The sequence below is a fragment of the Quercus suber genome, unplaced genomic scaffold (assembly GCF_002906115.3).
Source record: "Quercus suber isolate HL8 unplaced genomic scaffold, Cork oak 2.0 scaffold_320, whole genome shotgun sequence".
NCBI classification, from domain to species: Eukaryota; Viridiplantae; Streptophyta; class Magnoliopsida; order Fagales; family Fagaceae; genus Quercus; species Quercus suber.
Window position 1 is genome coordinate 411035 of NW_027069774.1, and position 21575 is coordinate 432609.

General features: G+C 32.4%; 1 protein-coding gene and 1 long non-coding RNA gene across 2 annotated transcripts; both read left to right on the forward strand.

The window, feature by feature from the left end:
* The first annotated feature begins 11431 nt into the window (after nt 1-11431).
* Nucleotides 11432-14612, forward strand: LOC112009853 (probable polygalacturonase). Its single transcript, XM_065782914.1, has 5 exons — nt 11432-11537; nt 12182-12499; nt 13086-13206; nt 13304-13549; nt 13782-14612. Exons 1-5 carry the CDS (start codon nt 11508-11510, stop codon nt 14474-14476), a joined length of 1410 nt encoding a protein of 469 aa, XP_065638986.1. The 5' UTR covers nt 11432-11507; the 3' UTR covers nt 14477-14612.
* A 626-nt stretch (nt 14613-15238) lies between these two features.
* LOC111985974 (uncharacterized) lies at nt 15239-16810 on the forward strand. The gene is made up of 3 exons (XR_010632810.1): nt 15239-15369; nt 16102-16207; nt 16510-16810. It is a non-coding gene; the product is annotated as an uncharacterized LOC111985974 (long non-coding RNA).
* Nucleotides 16811-21575: the final 4765 nt, after the last annotated feature.

Sequence of the window (21575 nt, forward strand, 5' to 3'; positions counted from 1 at the left end):
ATCAAGGCGCTCTTAGAGGCAATGAGAAGGGCTGTGAGTTGGGATGACATTGTTTAGGTGTCATTTCCTCATAAATGCGGCCAGTTCATTAGGTTCAGTGCATTTAATGTGGTGGTGACAGTCTCCTTCCCAGATATTGCTTCTTTTTGTTGTTGATACGCCTCTGCTACTTTCCCTAAAGCTTATCTTTCTAAAATGGTTGACTTCCTAAAGCACTCTCGAGGTGCCTTTGCTCCTTGGGAACCTCGGTTGCTACATCAATCTCCTCTTTTCTCCTCGGCCTTATAGCCTAGATATGTATGGACCTTTCAACCATCCTTGGATGTCTGATTGTCCTCGAGCATGACCCATAGTCCAAAAAAGGTGCTCAAATCACCTGCCCTCACAGCTGTCAACAACATTATTTTATCATTTTCCCAATAAAATGTTTCTAAAAATAATTCCTAAACTAATGCCATAAGGACATTGGTTAACTTTTCCATTTTAATAAAGGGTATGTTAACAGGTGTCTTTAGGGCAATTGTTAATAAACTATATTAAGAAAATTTTAACATCACTTTCATGGGAAATATAAAAAAGTTGTCAGAAAAATTAATTTTTTAATATTATTTTTCATAAAATGTTTCTAAAAATAGTTCCTAAACCAATGCCTTTTGGGCATCCGTTAACATTTCACTTTGATTAATTAGGGACCATAAATGCATAGATGCATTCACTTGGTTTTTTTTGGCATTAATTTGCTAAATAATGATTAGTTAGGGACCTTAAATGCATAGAGGCATTAATTTGGTTTTTTTTTTTTTTGCATTAATTTTGATAAATTATGTTTAATTAGGGACCATAAATGCATAGGTGCATTTAATTCATTGATTTGGTTTTTGATTTTTTTGCATTAATTTTTGTAAATAATAATTAATTTTTTTTGGCGAAACCACACTATTGGTCCCTGAAGTTTATCTTGTGAGCACAGTTGGTCCCTCAAGTTTTAAGTGAGCACCATTAGTCCCTCAAATTTTAAAAGTGAGTGATATTAGTCCTTCTGTTAACTGCCGTTAGTGAAATTGTCTATGTGGCTAACAGAATAATGATGTAACATTTTTAATTTACTAAAAGTACTTACAAATTGATGTGGCAACTTAAGTGTCTTATGTCATTTTTAATTGATTTTTATTTATTCTTATGGAAAAAAATATTGGCTTCAGCCCTACCATCTCTTCCCCTGTGTAAGTAATTTCCTATGTAAGTATTTCCCTTTCACTTCACCGTTTTCCAGTTTTCTGATCAAGTTGCCATAATACCTCAAAGCCAACAAAATATGCTGGGAAAACTCAACAAAAATCAAGAGCTAAGAGAAGTCTAAGGTTCGGTCAAGCAACTCAACAAAGAAGATTTTGAGTGCAACAAATGTGACTGGCAACAAAGATTCTCACAATGTCTGCCACTAGTTCAGGGCGGAGAAAGAAAAAGGACCAATATTTGTTTCATTTTTTTTCCTAGATAATAAAACCTATATATAATACTTAAAATTCTTCAAATATTTGAAAATTTCTAACTTTCATGCCTTAATTTTTGAACTTTCAAATACCACACCTAAGTTTTTGTTTGAATCCTTATAACTTATTAGTATGAAATAATTGTAATCCATTGCTATGTAGTCGATACATATAGGATCTAGATTTGGAGGTATATGGAGTTGTTGCTCTTTTGTCTTTTTCCATAGGGCTTCATGTGCATTGTGGAAATTTTGAATTAGGTTTGAAAAGAAGATCAAAATTATATTTAGATTTGAAACCCTAATGAAATATTTCATTAGAGACACTAATATTGAATAAAGTTATTCATCGTTGATTTTGACTCATAAGAGACGCTAATATTGTGCAAATGAGTCAGCTGAATTAGAGTTTGATATTGGGTATTTTCTAGGAGATGTCAGATGAAGAACATGAGAGAGAAAGACTAAGGGGAGAAATATGCAGTTTTTAATTTTTTTTAATTATTAAGTTTTTACCAAAATGATGAGGACGCTTGGACGTGTAAAACTATTTTTTAAGTCACTTACATGGCATAATAAGTTTGTAAAACTTATATATACTAATATTTTTAGTAATTTCTACTAATTTTTGTAATTTTTTAAATTAAAAAATGACACATCATTAAAAAAAATGACAAGTCATTACTCAGTTAGCCACATAAGTAATATTATTAATTGTAGTTAACAGAAGGATTAACATTGTTCATTTTTAAAACTTGAGAGACCAATCGCACACACTTGAAACTTAAGGGACTAATTGTACTCATAAGGGTCGTCAATGGGCCGACTCGGCCCATTTTTACTTGGCCCATGGGCATAATGGGCTGGGTATAATGGGCTATTAACTAGTTAACGGGCTGGGTCAGGCTGGGCCGAAAGAGAAAACCTTAGCCCATGACCCTGCATATGGGTAATGCCCATTTTGTCTTTAGCAAGCTGAGCTATCGGGTCGGGCCTAATGGGTTACCTATGGGCTTGTGTTAGCCTATTATTTTATTATTTTTATAAGGAAAGAATCAATTTTTTATAAGGGAATAATCAATCTATTTTTTTAAAGGAAAGAATTAAAGATTTTAATACTTAATTACAATTTTTTTTTTTTTATAGTCGAATCTATTTAATTTTTTGTTTTGTTGATGGAAACCTATTTAATTTTTTTATTTATTAAGGCTTTAAATAGTTTTTTATTTTTATTTTTAATAAAAAAAAAATGTCAAATGGTTAATTCAAATCTGATAGACTAATAGAAAAATATATATTTAGTAAACTAAGTTTAGCACAATTACTTTGGGTATCTTAGTGGTTAAGAGAGTTCTCTTAAGAAATTCCTCTATAATATCTCAAGATCAATCCTTCATACACTTCCTATATATTTTTGTTATGAATTATAAGTTATTAGGCTGCGCTAATGGGTTAGGCCAATGGGCTGGGCAACGGGTTGGGCTATTGGGCTAGCCCACCGGGTACCTATGGGCATAAAAACTAGCCCATAGCCTGACCCACTGGGCTAGTGGGCTACCCATGGGCCTCAATAACAACAGGCCGGGCCACCCATTAGCTCGGTGGGCCGTCGGGTTTTTAGGTCGAGCCGTAGGCCGTGAGCTATTTGATGACCCTTATGTACTCACAGAGTAAACTTCAGGAACCAATAATGTAGTTTCACCATTTTTTTTAAAGAGTTTCAACATATGGCGTTTGCTCCTGATGAAAATGCATAGATGCATTAATTTGATAAATAATGATTAATTAGGGACCATAAATGCATAGAGGCATTAATTTGTTTTTTGATTTTTTTTTTTTTTGCATTAATTTTGATAAATAATGTGTTATTAGGGACCATAAATGCATAGATGCATTGATTTGGGTTTTTGATTTTTTTGCATTAATTTTGATAAATAATGATTAATTAGGGACCATAAATACATAGATGCATAATTTGGTTTTTGAATTGTTTTTGCATTAATTTTTATAACTAATGAATAATTGGGGACCATAAATGCATAGATACATTAATTTGGTATTTGATTTTTTGCATTAATTTTAGGAGAAATTACATTTTACCACCCTAAACTATGTACTAGATTACATTTTGCACCCTAAACTATCCGACTGCACAATTTGCACTCTAAACTATCATACTTTGCATCCCGGTATTATTTTTGTTGTTATATTTAACAGAATATTGTTGCATGTGACAAGCACATGCTTCTTGCTTAGGTGAAACAAAGTTAAAAGATTGAAACACCATTCTTCAAAATCAATTAAAACAAAACCCAAATTTTTCCACATCTCCCTCTGTCTCATGTGTCTGCCATCCTCTTCCCCAGATTCATAAAATACAATCTAAAACTTTTTAATTCCATCACTGATGAAATGGTATGAAAGAAGTTAAAATAGCAAATCCTAAGTGGCACAGCAGACAGGAACTATGCCTCATTAGCCATGCTCACCTTCAACTAATAGAGCTTCCCATTGCGAGATGCATCACCACCAGCTAGAGTTGCGGAAAAACTAATGTATTTGTGGCCAATTTATTAGTTGTTGTATAGACTAGTCTCCCCTTAGCAAGGATTTGTATCCCCTTAGCAAGGATTTTTAATTATTTTAATAACTAGAAAGCTATAGATAGTATAAGAAATACTAGGAAGGTGGATGGGGTACTGTGAATGAATTCTGCTATGGAGTTAGAGAGGTAAATTTAAATATTTTGAAATTGAAACTGGGGAAGAGGATGGCAGACATGTGAGACAAGGAGATGTGAAAAAATTTGGGTTTTGTTTAAATTGATTTTGAAGAAGAGTGTTTCAGTCTTTTAACTTTGTTACACCTAAGCAAGAAGCATGTGCTTGTCACATGTAGCAAGATTATGTTAAATATAATAGCAAAAATAACACTGGGGTAAAAAGTATGATAAACGTGATAGTTTATGGTGCAAAATGTAATCTAGTGTATAGTTTAGGGTGGTAAAGTGTAATTTCCCCTTAATTTTAATAAAGTGCATGTTAATAGGTATCCTTAGGGCAATTGTTAATAAACTTTATTAAAAAAGTTTTAACACCACTTTCATGGGAAATATAAATAGTTGTCAAAAAAATTAATTGTTTTATCATTTTTTTTTTTCATAAAATGTCTCTAAAAATAGTTCCTCAATCAATGCCCTTAGGGCATCTGTTAACACATTTTGATAAATAATGAACAATTAATTTAAGCATAAATACATAGATGCAATAATTTGATTTTTGGATTTTTTTTTTTTTTGAACTGAGATAGAATTTTACTCTAGTCTAGTCTAATTTAAGTATATGTGTGTGAAATTTTCTCTTTAAAACTTGAACCATGACCATTGTCCTCACACACCTTACAAACACTTATATACTTGTGGAATGACCATTATGTCAAAGGTGTGCCATGGTTGTTTTTGATTTGGAAATGAATTTTTTTTTAATTAATTAGGGTCAAGGATGTCAAAGGAAAATTCTGATAAAGATGAAAAACAAGAGTAATGAAGAATTACTGATATTGTTAAAGGGGGAAAAGTGCAATTTTATAGAACAAAATTGCTAAAATTACTACATATATACACCTAAGCAAGAAGCATGTGCTTGTCACATGTAGCAAGATTCTGTTAAATACAATAGCAAAAATAACATTGGGGTAGAAAGTGTGATAAGTGTGATAGTTTATGGTGCAAATGTAATTTAGTGCATAATTTAGGGTGGTAAAGTGTAATTTTCCCTTAATTTTAATAAAGTATATGTTAACAGGTATTTTTAGGGCAATTGTTAATAAACTTATTAAAAAAGTTTTAACACCACTTTCATGGGAAATATAAAAAGTTGTCAAAAAATTAATTGTTTTATCATTTTTTTTTAATAAAATGTTTCTAAAAATAGTTCCTCAATCAATGCCTTTAGGGCATCCGTTAACATTTCACTTTGATAAATAATGAACAATTAATTTAAGCATAAATATAGAGATGTAATAATTTGGTTTTTGGTTTTTGGATTTTTTTTTTTTTTTTGAATTGAGATAGAATTCTACTCTAGTCTAGTCTAGTCTAATTTAAGTATATGTGTGTGAAATTTCCTCTTAAAAACTTGAACCATGACCATTATCCCCACACACCCTACAAACACTTATATACTTGTGGAATGACCATCATGTGAAAGGTGTGCTGTGGTTGTTTTTGATTTGGAAATGATTTTTTTTTTTTGATTAATTAGGGTCAAGGATGTCAAAGGAAACTTCTGATAAAGACGAAAAACAAGAGTAATGAAGAATTAATGATATTGTTAAGGGGGGAAAAGTGCAATTTTATAGAATAAAATTGCTAAAATTACTACATATATATATATATATATGTACTAACAATAATTTTTAAGAACAAATTAGGGGGGGGGGGAGGGGGCATTGCCCCCCCTTGTCCAAGAGTAGCTCCGTCCGCAAATATACCTACAAAGTTGTATATACATCTCACTGGCGTGCTCTTAAAAAATATGTAGAATTCAATATTTCTTTTTCTCTTCTTGTTCTTTAAAATTTGGGTATAGCAAATTTAGAATTTGATACTATGAAAGAGGAAAGAGATGGTGGAGATATAAAAAAAATAATAAAAAAAGGATCTTGGATGGGGATTTAGTATCGTATAAGGAAATCTAAATAGTTTTTAATTAGTTATTTTGTGTATAATATGGGAACCATTAATTGAAAATGCCTTGAGGAAAGAAAAATTGGGATAAGGTGCCATGAATCTTGCAATTTTGGTGAAAAATGAGGAAAAATTGGTATAAGAAACATAAATTGCCGTGAATCTTGCCATTTGGGTGAAAACAAGGAAAATTTTTAGGTACTCCCAGAGCATAAATAAATGGTGCTCCCTTTCTCATGTTCGTAATGGACTCCACCATGAATTTAATGAGTGGCTCCACCATGACTTTAATGAGTGGACCCCACCATGAATATGAGAGGATGAAGCACCATTCTTTGTGCCCCAGAAGTACCCAAGTGTATTACTCGTAAAAAATATAAAAACTAAAAGGAAAAGTCTTGGTGTGTAAGAAAGATTAGAGTTGGGGTTGGGGGAAGCTTTTTTGTTTTGTTTTGTTTTGTTTTGTTTTGTTTTTTGTTTTTTGTTTTTTTTTTTTTGTTTTTTACCTCTTAGAGGCTGGTTTCTTCATGTGAGAACTAAAAAGAAGCATTTTTTTTTTTTTTGTGATGTGCTTTTATATTAGAATCTCATACCTTCTCCATTGTCGTTTTATTTAATTATATATATATATATATATAAACACTCTCACCACAACTTTGCACATACTAATTCATTATATTTAGAATAATTTTTTATGAGATCCATTTATCAATAATCAATTATAGGATTTGTTTGTTTTTAGACCCCTTAAAACACAATTGGATTAGCCTAGTTAACAAGCCAAGTTATTACTTAGTCCAAATTTTAGATCTAGGTTATCACAATCAAACAATCATATCATGCATAGCAGCGAAAAAATAAATAACACAATGATATGATGACCCAGGAAAACCAAACCGGTAAAAAACCTGGGGAGGATTTAACTTAGCTATCTTCAAGATAAACTTGAATCCACTATAGAAAGAATTGAAGTTTGTACAATAGAACTTAGACCACTAACATTCTATTGCTACCCACCAATAGAAAACTTACTGACATGACCACGTGCAAGCTCCGAGATCACGGACTCTTTCTTTCTTGGATTCTCCAGCAATTACAAGCACTCCCGTTTGTGTATCTTTAAGCTCTTATGGCAGCAACTGAATGATCATCAAATTCTTGAAGAAATCTCCTTCTTGATAATCCTAAGCTTGTGTGAAAGAAAGCTCCTCTCAGATCTCACAAAAGATTCACACAAACATTACTATGAGCAACATCTAAAACATGGCTAGGGTTTGCCTTATATACCTAGGGTAAAACATAAAAACTTAAATGTTTTAATGAGCTAGGGCTGAGTTGGAATTCTGCAAAAAAAAACATTATGCCTGATATTCGATTGATCGAGTCTAAGCTTCGATCGATTGAGCCAAGCCGAAAGACACTAATACTTTTGCAGCCACTTGATTCCAACTTTACATACAACGCACACACTTTGAGCAAGTCTAAATAAGATTAACAACTATTTTGATCATGGTTTGCCAACATTACACATTAGAGTTCTAAATACATTAGGTCCTAAGTCTTTGGAACCTAACATGGTTCTTCCTCTTGTTGTGTTTGGCTTGAAGACCCGCCCTCTTTTCTTTTTGATCAATTAGCTTTTGATGTAAATTTTGTTTTGGTTTAATGAATTTCCCGTTTTGGGTTTTTTTTTTTTTTTTAAAAAGAAGGACGCTTAACATTAAAAACATTAAAAAGAAAAAAAAAATTATAGAATGGTAAAGAGTTCAAGTAATAGTCCAAAAAGATTAAGAACATCTCTTGTGGCATCCCATGTAAAAAAGAAAAAATATAATTCGAAGCTCACTCCTTATCCCTCACTAGCTACCTAAAAGAAAAAAGAAAAGGTTTTTATGCAACCTACTACTTGGCGATTAAAAAAAAACCATTTGTAGTGGGATAGTTCTTTGGCCCATTCCAAAGTTGGGCCGAAGATGTTGAGAGGTCCATTCTAGAGAATACGCTTAGCCTGAGGATGAGCAAGCTATGAAATGGTTTAATGCTCGGACCCATGGCCCCATCCAAAGATTAACATGCGTTCGATCACCTAAATTGACGTTAGGCACAAGTTACTAAGCAATCCCCCAACGTCAAAAGGATGGGTCCCACCGCTGATAATTGATTTTATAGGTGGGAACAATGTCACATACCCAGATAGCTATTTGAACCCCTGATTTGGTAGGTCCTACACGCTAGTGAGCAATTTTATCATCATGAGGACTCCACCAATGTGAGAGTGTAAAAGGAAAAGGATGTCAAGGTGAGAGAGGTTGGAAAAATTGGGGTGTGAAACATGAGAGAAAGGAAAGATTAAAACACTAGGGAGCTAAGGCCTTGCTTGGGACCTAGAAGAGTGAGCTCGATAAGAGAATAATATCCTTGGCTTGACCTCTAGTGAACCAACAAGGATTAACTTAAAGGCCAGATCAATCATAGTAGCCAACTATTTTTGGGATCTCCCATTCTAAGCCAAGAACATCACTAGATAACAAATAAATTGAGGGTTTAGGCCCAAATCACCAGTTTTTTTTGGGCCACGCTGCCACACCATCCATGTGTTTGTTCGTTTTTTTTAACCATTCTATAGTGAGTTGCATAAAAATTTATGCAATCCAAGTTGGATAAAAACATTGCTAATTTTTTTTTTTTTTAATCTAATGTTAAGGGCTTAACGAGAAATGCTATGTTCATAACAAATCCCAGGTGGCAGGTTGTTGTTGTTACTGTTCAAAAAATTAATTTCAGTAGTGAATTCAAATTAAAAACCTATAACAACCTGCTATCTAAGACTTGCAATGAAAGTGTTGTGGACGTAGAATTTCTTTATTATTAACTAGTAGAATATTTCGAATTTTGGAAAAAAAAAAATTCCCTTGACCAAATCCTAACCATAGTTAGTGGAAGTTTTTTTATTTTTTTATTTTTTTTTGTTTTGTTTAATTTTTGTTTTAATAGGAGAAATTTTTTTTTTTTGGTTAAGCGTCATTCCTGATCACCAAATCATGAATAGGATTTAGTCAAGCGAATTTTTTCAAATTTTTAAAAATATTTTGAAACTTTAAAAATGAAGAATAACATAAGTTGTTACTTGTAAACTTATCAGGGTTTTAGGAGGGGTTAAACTCTCTTTACTATGATAGTAATAAATTAATAATTTCTCAACAATCAAGCGAAATCTTTGATGCACTTGTCATTGAAATCAATCAACCATCCTTGTTCAAGATTAATCATGGGGCGATGAAAATAAGATTTTAGGTCAAATATTTAAACTTTTCAAAAAAAGGGTCCAATAATAAAAATCATAAATCTTTTTTAGTTTTTGAATAAGTAGATCTCGTTGAAAGTTCAAAATGGGTATGAAACACCCTTGAACGTTTAGACCCCCAAATTACAAAAATACCAATTCAAGCTTTATATCAAACAATTAATGTGCGGAATATGATAACAAGCTTATAACAGAATTGATAAAACAATCTAAGCCAAATATAAACACATCCACAAAAGTAAATATAAGGCAAAGATAAAGGAAAAAGAGATGCAAACACACGGACAACACACGATATGTTATTGAAGAGGAAACCGAAGTCCTCGGCGTAAAACCTCTCCACCGCCTTCCAAGCGGTGATAAAATCCACTAAAGAATATAGTTGGGATACATGAACAGCAAAAGACCCTCCAAGCCTAATCTACCCAAGTACCTAAGCCCTCCAAGTTTCTTGCTCCAACGAGGTTACGCCGAACCTATTTCTTCTTTAGCTTCCCGGATTCCGCTACTTGACCATAGCATCAACTAATGTCTATTGGTTCCTTCCCAAACTGCTTCCTTAAGCACCAAATGGACCTTCTCACAGACGTGGGTGTGGTGAGATAAGGGTTTGGTAAATAACCTCTCAAGGGTATGACAATGGAGAGGAAGAGAGTAGAGGAATTTGTAGAGTCTCTTGGATGAAGATTGAGGATGAGGCAATCTTGTTTTTCTCTAGGATTTTCTCTCACAAAATTCTCTCTGGAAGCTCTCTCAATATGATGGGTATAAGGGTATATATATAGTAGGGTAAGAAGGGAATGCAAAACGTCAGTTTTTGCCAAACAGGGAAAATTGGCGACTTGGTCTCGCGGCTTGTCCAAGTCGTGAGTTCAAGTCGCGATGTAACGGCCTAGCCAGCTTGGGACTTTTGTCCTGTAGCGTGACAGCTGGCGTGACCCTTCAGCTTCCTAGTGTACCTCTCACGTGCCAGCTTTTGGCGGCTTGACAGTCGCGATCCACCCGCAAGCCCTAGCCGCAAACCTCTGTTTTTCTTGCACACTCTTGAGCTTTTCTTCACATCTTCTCACACACTACCCTTACAATTTTCCCACCTAAATACAGGGTTACTAAGTGCTAAATTACAAGTAAATTGGTCACGGAATAAAGCCAATTAGATGGTTGATTAAATTCAACCTTACACTCGTCAACTAAAAAATAGTAAGAAAACAGTTCAACTGAACTACCAAAAAGGGACAACAAAACCAAATTCCCACCCACAATACGCTCCTACCCATAGGCAACACCAATAGGTTTTTGCTGTCATTGGAGATTGAACTCCAAATCTCTTATTCAACTATTAAAGACTTTACCCGTTGAATTAACTGAAAGCATGGAACCCACCGAACAATTAGCAAACTAACTACCCCTACCAAAAAAAACTCAACTAAGTCAAGATTAACAGAACAATTCTTGTCTTTTTTGCACATATTTCTCAAATATCCTACTAATGAAAGGAAAAATATATATACAATTCCTTAAATTACTCAAGTAAATTTAATTTAATTATATAACAACATTGACCAACTATATAACTGAAACGACAGAAATTACATAACTAAATTTAACTTCTTCTTTTCTTAATTTAAATTTTTTACTAAAGATAACAGCAAACATCTAATATATAACGCCTGAAAAGTGGTGCCTAACTTTTAACCTGACTCTCTATTAATATTTTCCTTTAAAAAAAAAAATCTCTATATCAAATTATAAAAAAAAAAAAAAAAGTGAATTAATTTATATATAAATTAAGTATATAAAAAAAAAAAAAAAAAAGTGAATTAATTTATATATAAATTAAGTTAATTCTCTGCGAAAAAATAGAAACAAAATACACATTTTCTATATATGACCATCCCAAAGACAGATGTGACGCAGATATCCTTCCAAAATTCACTCCCACAACTCTATAAATTCCCTCTTAATATCTTCTACAATGAAAATCAATCTTAAACATTCTCTTCGCCCTTTAGTCTTCTCACGACATGGGGCTATCTCTAAAGTTCAAAACCAATGTAAGTTTTCCCCAAACTCCTAGCTTTTCTTGCTTTGTGTTTGGGTTCTTTTTACAAGATAAAAATTCTACTCCAACCTAATTCAAGTGTATATTTGTGTAAAACTCTCTTTTAAAGACTTGAACCTCGGCCTTTACCCCCCACACCCTACAAGCTCTTATACTTGTGAAGTGACTATCGCACCAAGGGTGTTACATACACAACATTTTCACAACACTTTTATAATAAATCATAGGTGTCAGTTTGTTATAGGTTGAGTGGGCAAAAAAGTAATTTCAATGATAAGTTCAAATTAAAAACAATGACAATTTATATACCATATATGATTTGCTGTGAACGTTTTATGAAAATGTTATGAAAGTAATACTTCTCTTTTTACTTTTATTTACAAAATTGATTTTTTTTTTTATGATTTTTATAAGATAAATGATAATTCATAACATTTTAATAACAAATATTAGGTGGCAAATTGTTACTTACTGTTATAGTGGGTAAAAAAATAATTTTAGTGATGGAGTTCAAATTAAAACCAGTAACAACTTACCGCTTATAATTTGTTGTGAAAGTGATATGGATCTAAGCATTTCTTCCTTCTTATTAAAGGGAAATAAAAGCTGACACGAAAATTAATAACAATTGTACAGGTTCTCTCAGCGATTGTGATCTTGGGAATGCTAAGTTTAAGAGTTGCAGAATGCAGTTTACACAACAAAAAATTAGCATATCAGGCAATAAATTGTCGAAAGCATACTGCAATTTTGACTGATTTTGGAGCAGTTGGTGATGGAAAAACATTAAACACAAAGGTTTTTAATGCTGCAATTCGTAATCTAAGCAGATATGCATTGGATGGTGGGGCACAACTTATTGTACCACCTGGAAGATGGTTAACTGGAAGCTTTAATCTCACCAGCCATTTCACCCTTTTTATTGAAAAAGGTGCTGTTATTCTTGGATCACAGGTATAAAGTTTGTTGTTTATTTGTTTGTTTTTATTTTTATTTTTACAGTTTAATCGTTTTATTAGATGAAAAAAGTTTGGTTGCAAACTTGTTTTGAGAAAAATAATTAAAAGAAAATAAGCTATTTCAAACACACTAATACTTGAGGGGCCCATTTACATTTTTCCTTTTACATGAAATTTGAAAACAGACCCACATTTTGGCCATGAAATTAAACCAAAACCATTATAGCATGAGAATTGAAAAGCAAGGAACTGCGAAAATCAACTTGTCATAAAATGTATTAGCCTTTACTTCATCCAAGGCTGAAAACAAAGGAAAACACTAACTTAAGTTATTATCTGTAGCTGACAAGAGCCTTGTAGCTCAACTATTAACCAGTTTCTTTTTGTTTTTAGCAAATATATCTAGATTTCAAATCTTCATTTCAGTTTTAACTAGCCAATTATCCGTATATATAGTCTGTAATTAATTACCACAAATAGATTTTAGGTATACACTAATTATAAAAAAGTAAAACTATTTTCTTTGATTATTTGTTTCTCTAACCATCGTTTGCTATACTCATGCGTGATCAAATGGTTAGGATGAGTCACAATGGCCTCCTCTTCCTGTGTTGCCTTCTTATGGAAGAGGAAGGGATGCACCTGGTGGACGGTTAAGCGCTCTAATTTTTGGTACAAATCTCACTGATGTCGTAATCACGGGTAATTATATATTAATCAAAACTCTTTTTTTTTTTTAATAATTATTTTTGGCTTTAACAATGTCTAATGGATACCATTTTTAATGGTATTATATTAGGTAACAATGGCACGATTGATGGCCAGGGTGCTACTTGGTGGAAGAAGTACCGTGCCAAGGAATACAATGTGACGCGACCATACTTGATTGAGCTCATGTACTCCAATCAAATCCAGATATCTGATCTCACTCTACTTGACTCTCCATCATGGTTTGTCCATCCCATCTACAGCAGCAATATAATAGTCAAAGGGCTCACAATCATTGCATCAATTTATTCAGCTAATACCGATGGGGTAGACCCAGGTATGTTTGGCACATGTCCTAATTGCTTTGATTAATGTGAGGTTGAAAGGTTAATTACTTATTCCCTTGCCATTCACCTATTTTAAGGACTAATGATAGAAACACAACATTTTTTTCTCCATATTTTTCACCAAAGGTAACAATTTACGATTGATATATCATCATTTTCACATGACATCGATCATTGACACAATTTACTATTGCTGAGTCTATGTTCCCGTTTTGTTTCCAGATTCATGCTCAAACGTTCGTATCGAGGATTGCTACATTGTCTCCGGGGATGACTGCATTGCCGTGAAAAGTGGTTGGGATCAATATGGATACAAACTTGGAATTCCTACACAGCACCTAATCATTAGAAGGGTTACCTGCATTTCTCCTTTCAGTGCTCTTATTGCCCTAGGCAGCGAAATGTCTGGTGGAATCCAAGATGTTAGAGCTGAAGACATCACAGCCATTGATACCGAATCAGCTGTCAGAGTTAAGACTGCTGTTGGAAGAGGAGGTTATGTCAAGGACATCTATGTAAGAAGAATGACCTTGAAGAACATGAAGTATGCTTTCTGGATGGCTGGCAATTATAAGCAACATCCAGACCCTAACTTCGACTTGAAAGCAATTCCAGAGATTAACGGAATTAATTATCGAGATGTGGTGGCGACCAACGTTACTTTTGCAGGAAGACTTGACGGAATTACGGGTGATCCCTTCACTGGAATATGCATTTCTAATGTGACCATGACTATGAATCTGAAGGAAAATGAATTGCCATGGAATTGTACTGATATTGCTGGAGTGACAAGCAAAGTGACTCCTAAGCCATGTGCTTCGTTGTATGAGAAGCAAGGTGTGAATTGTGCCTTCCCCACTGATAAGCTGCCCATTGAAGATGTTCAGTTGAAGACTTGTTCTTCCGTCTGGAAGTAATAGCTTCCTAATAATTTTTTTTGTTTTTTTTTTGTTTTGAGGAAAAGCTTCCTAATAAGTCACAACACCATATATGTACTGTGTACATGCATGTTGACGACACAAAATCTATTCTTTGTTGGAAGATTATTTTCTAATGATCAGTTGAAGACTTGATTTTTTTAAGAGTGAAATGTATTTTTTTTTTTGGTAGCAGAGAGTAAAATATACTCTAAATTTATGTTTCAAACATGTTGGTTCACCGGGAAATTAAGGGTACGTTTGGTACACTATAATAATTATTACATGGGAATAGAAATAAGTATTATAAGGAATACATTAAGTTGGAATGTAATAAATATTACTATTTATTAGTTTGGTGATCATTTAGGAATAAAATTCCAAATATGCATCCACAATTTAGTAAAGTATAAAAAGAAGGTCTAATTAAATTATTTTTAAGTCAAATTTCCTAAAATATACTTATTTTAGGGTATTCAAAATAGAGCTAATAATTAACAACAAGAAAATTTTGTTTTCTTTCCTTTTGAAGATGTGGTAACTAATGGCTTTTTAGGAATTTAAAAAAAAAAATTATTACATAAGGTGAAGGAATAGATATTCAATACTTTTGATAAGGAATAGTTATTCCTTATTTTGAAAAATAGCTATTCGTAAGGAATAACTATTCATTGTAATAAAATATAACCAGACATCAGCATGTACTGGAGAGGGGAAAGCCTCATGAAAGAAGCTAGATTATAAGCAAGGTGTTAGGACATATTGTACAACTGAGCCAGCATAAATTTGCATTAAACGTTATTAAGAAATGTTTGGAGTATGGTGGCCCCATAGAACGAGAACAATTTATTGGGGAGATTTTTGGGCATAACGAAGGAACTGATAATTTATTGGTAAGTTAAAGCATAGGTTTATGTTTGGTTATGATTAATTTGAATGCTCATTTCCTTACCCCCCCCCCCCAAAAAAAAACATGGAAGTAGTTCTCTTGGGTTTTTAATAGATGAAAATGTTCTAGAAGTGTTTGTAATAATTCTTAGTTTATTAGATTAAAATATGTACTTGTAGTTGCTATTGATTGTCATTTGAAGATGCATGATTCTTATACATTATATATATATATATATATTGGATATTGGGGGGGTGGGGGTGAGGAGCATGTGCTGTGGCTATATTAGAAAATCTAGACTTGATGGCTGGGTGACATTCTACTCTGAGTTATATCCCAATGATTCAAGGCAACGATTACTCATTTATAGTTCTTGTTAACCATATGGTAAAATGCTTTTTTTTGTTTGTTTGTTTTTGGTGTTTGTTTCAAAAAGGAAATAGGTATGGTACTATGGTTGTAAGACATACTTAGGGTGCTTCTGCAACTATGTTTTGACCCTCAAAAACATATGTAACTTACCATTGTTAGTTATCTAGTTTTCCTTTGAATTTTTTAAGTATTTATAAAAGCCTATATATAGATAGATTTTTTTTTTTATTTATCCAAAAAAAAAATATATATTATATATATATATATATATATAGATTTTTGGTGTTAAATTTTGGGTATAGGAGCTTTGGGATTTGTAAGGGTTTATATTGTGTTGTAACGTGTTTAATTTTGTGCAATATAGGCTGAAGGTTTCATCGGCACTTTTCTTCAATTACAACACCTCAATGGGACCACCATATCGGGTTTTGGTAGATACCAATTTCATCAATTTCTCTATCCAGAATAAAGTGAGTGATTGGTAGTTTTATTCCATTTTATTTTAAATGGGTTTGGTTCAAAATAATGCATAGTTTGAGAGAAATTTTTATTGTTCATGACTTACTGAATGTGTGTAATTACCAATTGAGAAGGAAAAAAATCTAAGAATGAGATAGAAATCCTTATTCAATTCTAGAGCTCGTTCTCTTCCCATTAATGCATTGAAGGATATGTTCTGGAAGCATGGATAAAAATAATAACTTTATGTATTTTGACTTGGTAGCTTTGCATTATAATCCTAACTTATGCAATTTCTTTCATTGTTGTGTAGCTAGACTTGGAGAAGGGAATGATGGACTGCCTATATGCAAAATGTGAGTTTAGAATCACTGGTTTCTTCAATTTAATGTGAATATTAATTTTCTTCTAGAATTGTTGTGTCGTGTTGATGAGGTATCCTAAATTCAACATAGTTGTTAATGTGGTTTTATAACAAGCATTGAGTGCAATGTATCATTGGCAAACACTTAAATATGTGTTGGTTGCTTAATGATATTTATCAAAATATTACTCTTGGTTGTGTGGATGTCCATGAGAATTCTTAAGGAATAAAATGAGGAACTTTTTTTAAATTATGATTTCATTGAATCTGCCTACCTTGTGGATTGAAGGCACTCCTTGTATCACGCAATGTGTGATGGCACTCCTTTTGTGTACAAATGACCACATCTTTTCTTTTGTTAATTTTATGATGATGGTTATAGACAATGTTATGTATTTAATAATATATTTATGTTAAGATAATGTTAGTTTTAAGACAATTGTGGTGTTATCTGGTTAAATTTGTGGTATTGTCTTAGTGGAGGTAAAATTATTACAGGATTATTTGTAATAGAAATGTGGTTTTAAAACCCACTAGAAAAGGGGAAAAAAAAAAGACCTATAGCGGCGGGCAAAAACTGCTGCTAAAGGTTCACATTTTATGTTTTAAATGATTCCCTATAGCAGCGCTTATTGCCTGCCGCTAAAGGTTGAAACATATAGCGGCGTTTCTACTTGCTGCTACAAGTGCAATTAGTTTGTTTTAACTGATTGCCTATAGCGGCGCCAGCTGCCCGTCGCTAAAGGTAGACACCAATAGCGGCGGGCATGACCCGCCGCTAAAAGTCAATGCCACAAATTCTAAACATGTATGGTGGCGGTTTTATGCCCGCCACAGTAAACCTTCACCCGCCGCTAAAAGGTACATATATAGCGGCGCTTTTCGTGACCGTTGCAATAAATCTATAGCGACACCGCAATGGTGGCAGGAAGAACCGCCGCAATAGCACCCGCCACTAAAGGTCAAATGTACCTTTAGTGGCCCTTTTTTGGGCTTCAGTGGCGCTTTTTGGCCCGCCGCAATAGGTCTTTTTTTTTTTTTTTTTTTGTAGTGAGTTATGTCATAGAAATATCTATTACATTACAGTATCTATTATAATCTACCAAACGTGCCCTAAGTGAATAAAAAATAAGGCTTTTTTTGTCATTTCGTCTATGATCCATTTAATTACCCCCAAAAAAGATAGAGAACCAATTAACAAAGCCCTGGAGGGCAAGATGACAAAGATCCATATGAAGTTTGGAAACACAATGTAGTTGATTGATCTTTGATGAAGCTCCATTAACACATCATAAATTCAACATACTATTAATATGTAAATATGACACAACAAGAAATTAATTGAAGGAATAGTGAACTTGGTTCATGAAAAATGAATATCGTGATAAATTCACACAATTAGTGTATTATCAATGACATTTATAGTTTATTATTAACACTATAGTGTGTATATATATTTCAAAGTTTTCCATCAATTACATGTGTTTGTGATTAGTTTAAGATAAATGTAAGGCCACAATTTGGTTCCTAATCCCAAGAATCAAAAAAATCTAGGCCTAAAGAGCCCAATACAATAAATTTGTAGAAAGTGGGTCAAAAAACTAGGATCTAATGAATTGGATAACAATTATAGTGAGTCCAAGTGACGAGGAAACAAAGATGAACTGGTTTTATCGAAAGAAAAACGTCCTCGGCACAATCTGAGGGGATTAGTTCTTGTATACGTTTCTTTTTGCTTTGATTGTAAGTTCAGTTGTTATGGCTACAGTGTTATGGCTATAGTTGTTACCGTGGGGCTTCTTTCTCTATTATATACCCCTCTCTTCTTCATCTCCACCGTCCACGTGTAGGTCAAGTTGTTGGCTTTGGCACCTTTTCCATTAACACCTTCTTGAAGTCTTTGGGAGTAGCAATAAGGGTGCTTACCACTGTTCAGGTATCACCTCTACATTAATGCGGTCAAAGGGTTAGCTGCAGAGCATTCAATGTAGTGGTAGCAGTTTTTCCTTAGATATTTCTTAGCTTCCCTTTGTCCTTTGTTTCCATGAGGTTTATCCTTATCAGTAGAACCTTTCAAATTAAGTGTCGTCTGTAAGGGCGTACCAATCCTTCTGACCTCTACCTTGCTTAGCCGAGGCGGCATCCCTCCTTGGACTACCTTCCCAAACCTTTGCAGTTGTAGTTTGCTCATGGCGCTTGATTCTTACATCTTCCCTATCGTCTAGCTATCCTCCGACCACTAATCATCCTCAGACAAGGCCCACGGCCCAATATAGACTCTTGAGCCTTTTATCCCTACAATAAATTATACAAACCTCCCTTGAGATATGGGGGGCACTAAAGGAGGGATGGGGGCATGGGTTTTAAACATTCTCCTCATTCCTCTTTTAATTTTTACAAAAAATAAAAGTATAATAATTTTTCTTATTGGCCCCCCGAAAAAAAATTATGTTTTTGCCAGTGTCGAGGGAAATGACACTCAATCCCAATCTTTAGGCAGATAACATTCCCCTCTGTTGAAATTTAAAGAAAAATACACATTAGTCCTTATGTTAAAAGTAGTAATAGAATATTTCAAATAAAAAAAAAAAATCCCTTAACCAAATCCTAATCATTGTTTTCCTTTTTTTGTTGGGGGGGGGGGGGGGTGGGGTGGAAGGTGGTAAAAAATTGTTCATTATCACCAAACTGTGGGAATATTTTCAAATTTTCGAATATTTTGTTTCCATGAAATAGCAAAATAATGGAAGTTGTAAACTTATCAAAATTTTAGGATGGATAAATACTCTTATACACATATTGTACACACAAACTTATGTGTAACAAGTTGTGTGTAACAAACACTATCCTTTTAGAAAAAATTTAACTTCTCATTACTATAATAGTCATAAATTATATGTGGATAAAAAAATTATGGAATAAAAAAATAATAGTAATGAAATTGATAATTTCTCAACAATCAAAGCAACGCAATCCTCTTCTCTAAATAAATAAATAAATAAAAATCAATGCAATATTTAATGCATTCATCATTGAAATGAATCATTCATCCCTGTTCTAAATTAATCATGGTGTGATGAAAATTAATAAGATTCTAGGTCGAATACTAATAAAAGTAAAAAATTTATATACAATTTCTTAAATTACTTAATTACATTTAATTAAATAATCACATTAACCAATAAATTACATAGTTAATTTTTTTTAAATTATTGAAACGACAGAAATCACACCATTGAATATAATTATTTTTTTTTAATATAAAATTTTAGTACTGAATTGCTCAAAATAAATAATTAATTATAACAATTAAATTTCATTAAAAAATCTAATATATCTCACATCTAAAAAGTGAAACTAAAGANGGGGGGGGGTGGGGTGGAAGGTGGTAAATAATTGTTCATTATCACCAAACTGTGGGAATATTTTCAAATTTTCGAATATTTTGTTTCCATGAAATAGCAAAATAATGGAAGTTGTAAACTTATCAAAATTTTAGGATGGATAAATACTCTTATACACATATTGTACACACAAACTTATGTGTAACAAGTTGTGTGTAACAAACACTATCCTTTTAGAAAAAAATTTAACTTCTCATTACTATAATAGTCATAAATTATATGTGGATAAAAAAATTATGGAATAAAAAAATAATAGTAATGAAATTGATAATTTCTCAACAATCAAAGCAACGCAATCCTCTTCTCTAAATAAATAAATAAATAAAAATCAATGCAATATTTAATGCATTCATCATTGAAATGAATCATTCATCCCTGTTCTAAATTAATCATGGTGTGATGAAAATTAATAAGATTCTAGGTCGAATACTAATAAAAGTAAAAAATTTATATACAATTTCTTAAATTACTTAATTACATTTAATTAAATAATCACATTAACCAATAAATTACATAGTTAATTTTTTTTAAATTATTGAAACGACAGAAATCACACCATTGAATATAATTATTTTTTTTTAATATAAAATTTTAGTACTGAATTGCTCAAAATAAATAATTAATTATAACAATTAAATTTCATTAAAAAATCTAATATATCTCACATCTAAAAAGTGAAACCTAAAGTTTATACTTCAGACTTTTAAATTGACGATTTTTTCTTTTTCTTGAACCCCACCTGATGACCAAATGCATGTGGGCCCATAAATTTGAGATGGACGACCCTTTTTTTTTTTTTTTTTTTGAGATGGATGACTTTAATTCAATATAAATTCCATTTCCAAAGAAAGTTAGATGCAAACGCAACGTCATACACTTATTTCTTACCTTTATATATGGTATCTTGAAAGATTTCAACATAGAAAGTAAATTACTAATTCTCTGCTGGCAAAGGCTCTTATTTTTTTTTTTTTTTTTTTGTAAAGAATAATTTTTATTCATCATAATTCGGAGTTTTTGCATTTTTTAATCACAAATTTTTTTAGGGAAGTGAGAGAGTCCTAAAAAGAATTTGAGTAGTATGTGTTCAGAGGCTTTTTTATTTTTTGGGTAGCACGCGCTCAGGAACTTTACTACTTTTTAGGATAAAAGTTAATAATTTACATATATTATAATTTGGGAACAAAATTTTCAAATACTAAAGGTTGTCACATTGTCAAATTTTTTTTTTTTTTTTTCAAAAGGTAGTTGTGAGGTTATATTTAATGTTAACTACTTAGTGCACAACCAAACTAAAGTTTAAAATGCTAAAAACTTACATTAGCATCTACTATTAAATCACCAATAAATCTTTTAATTTAAAAAATGTATTTTCTTTTTAAAAAAATTGTTGTGAAAGGCACAACAAAAGACAACATTAAATTTCATATAAAAGAGATGAGATTGAGAAAAATGAAGCCAAAGTTTAACAGTTTCAATTAATTGAAAACATAGTGTTACGCTAATAAATATAGGCATTGGTAGGATATTTACCAAAAAAAAAAAAAAAGGTCTTTAACAACCACTTGATAGATTGACTACCACTTTATGTGAACCTTGAATCATACAATA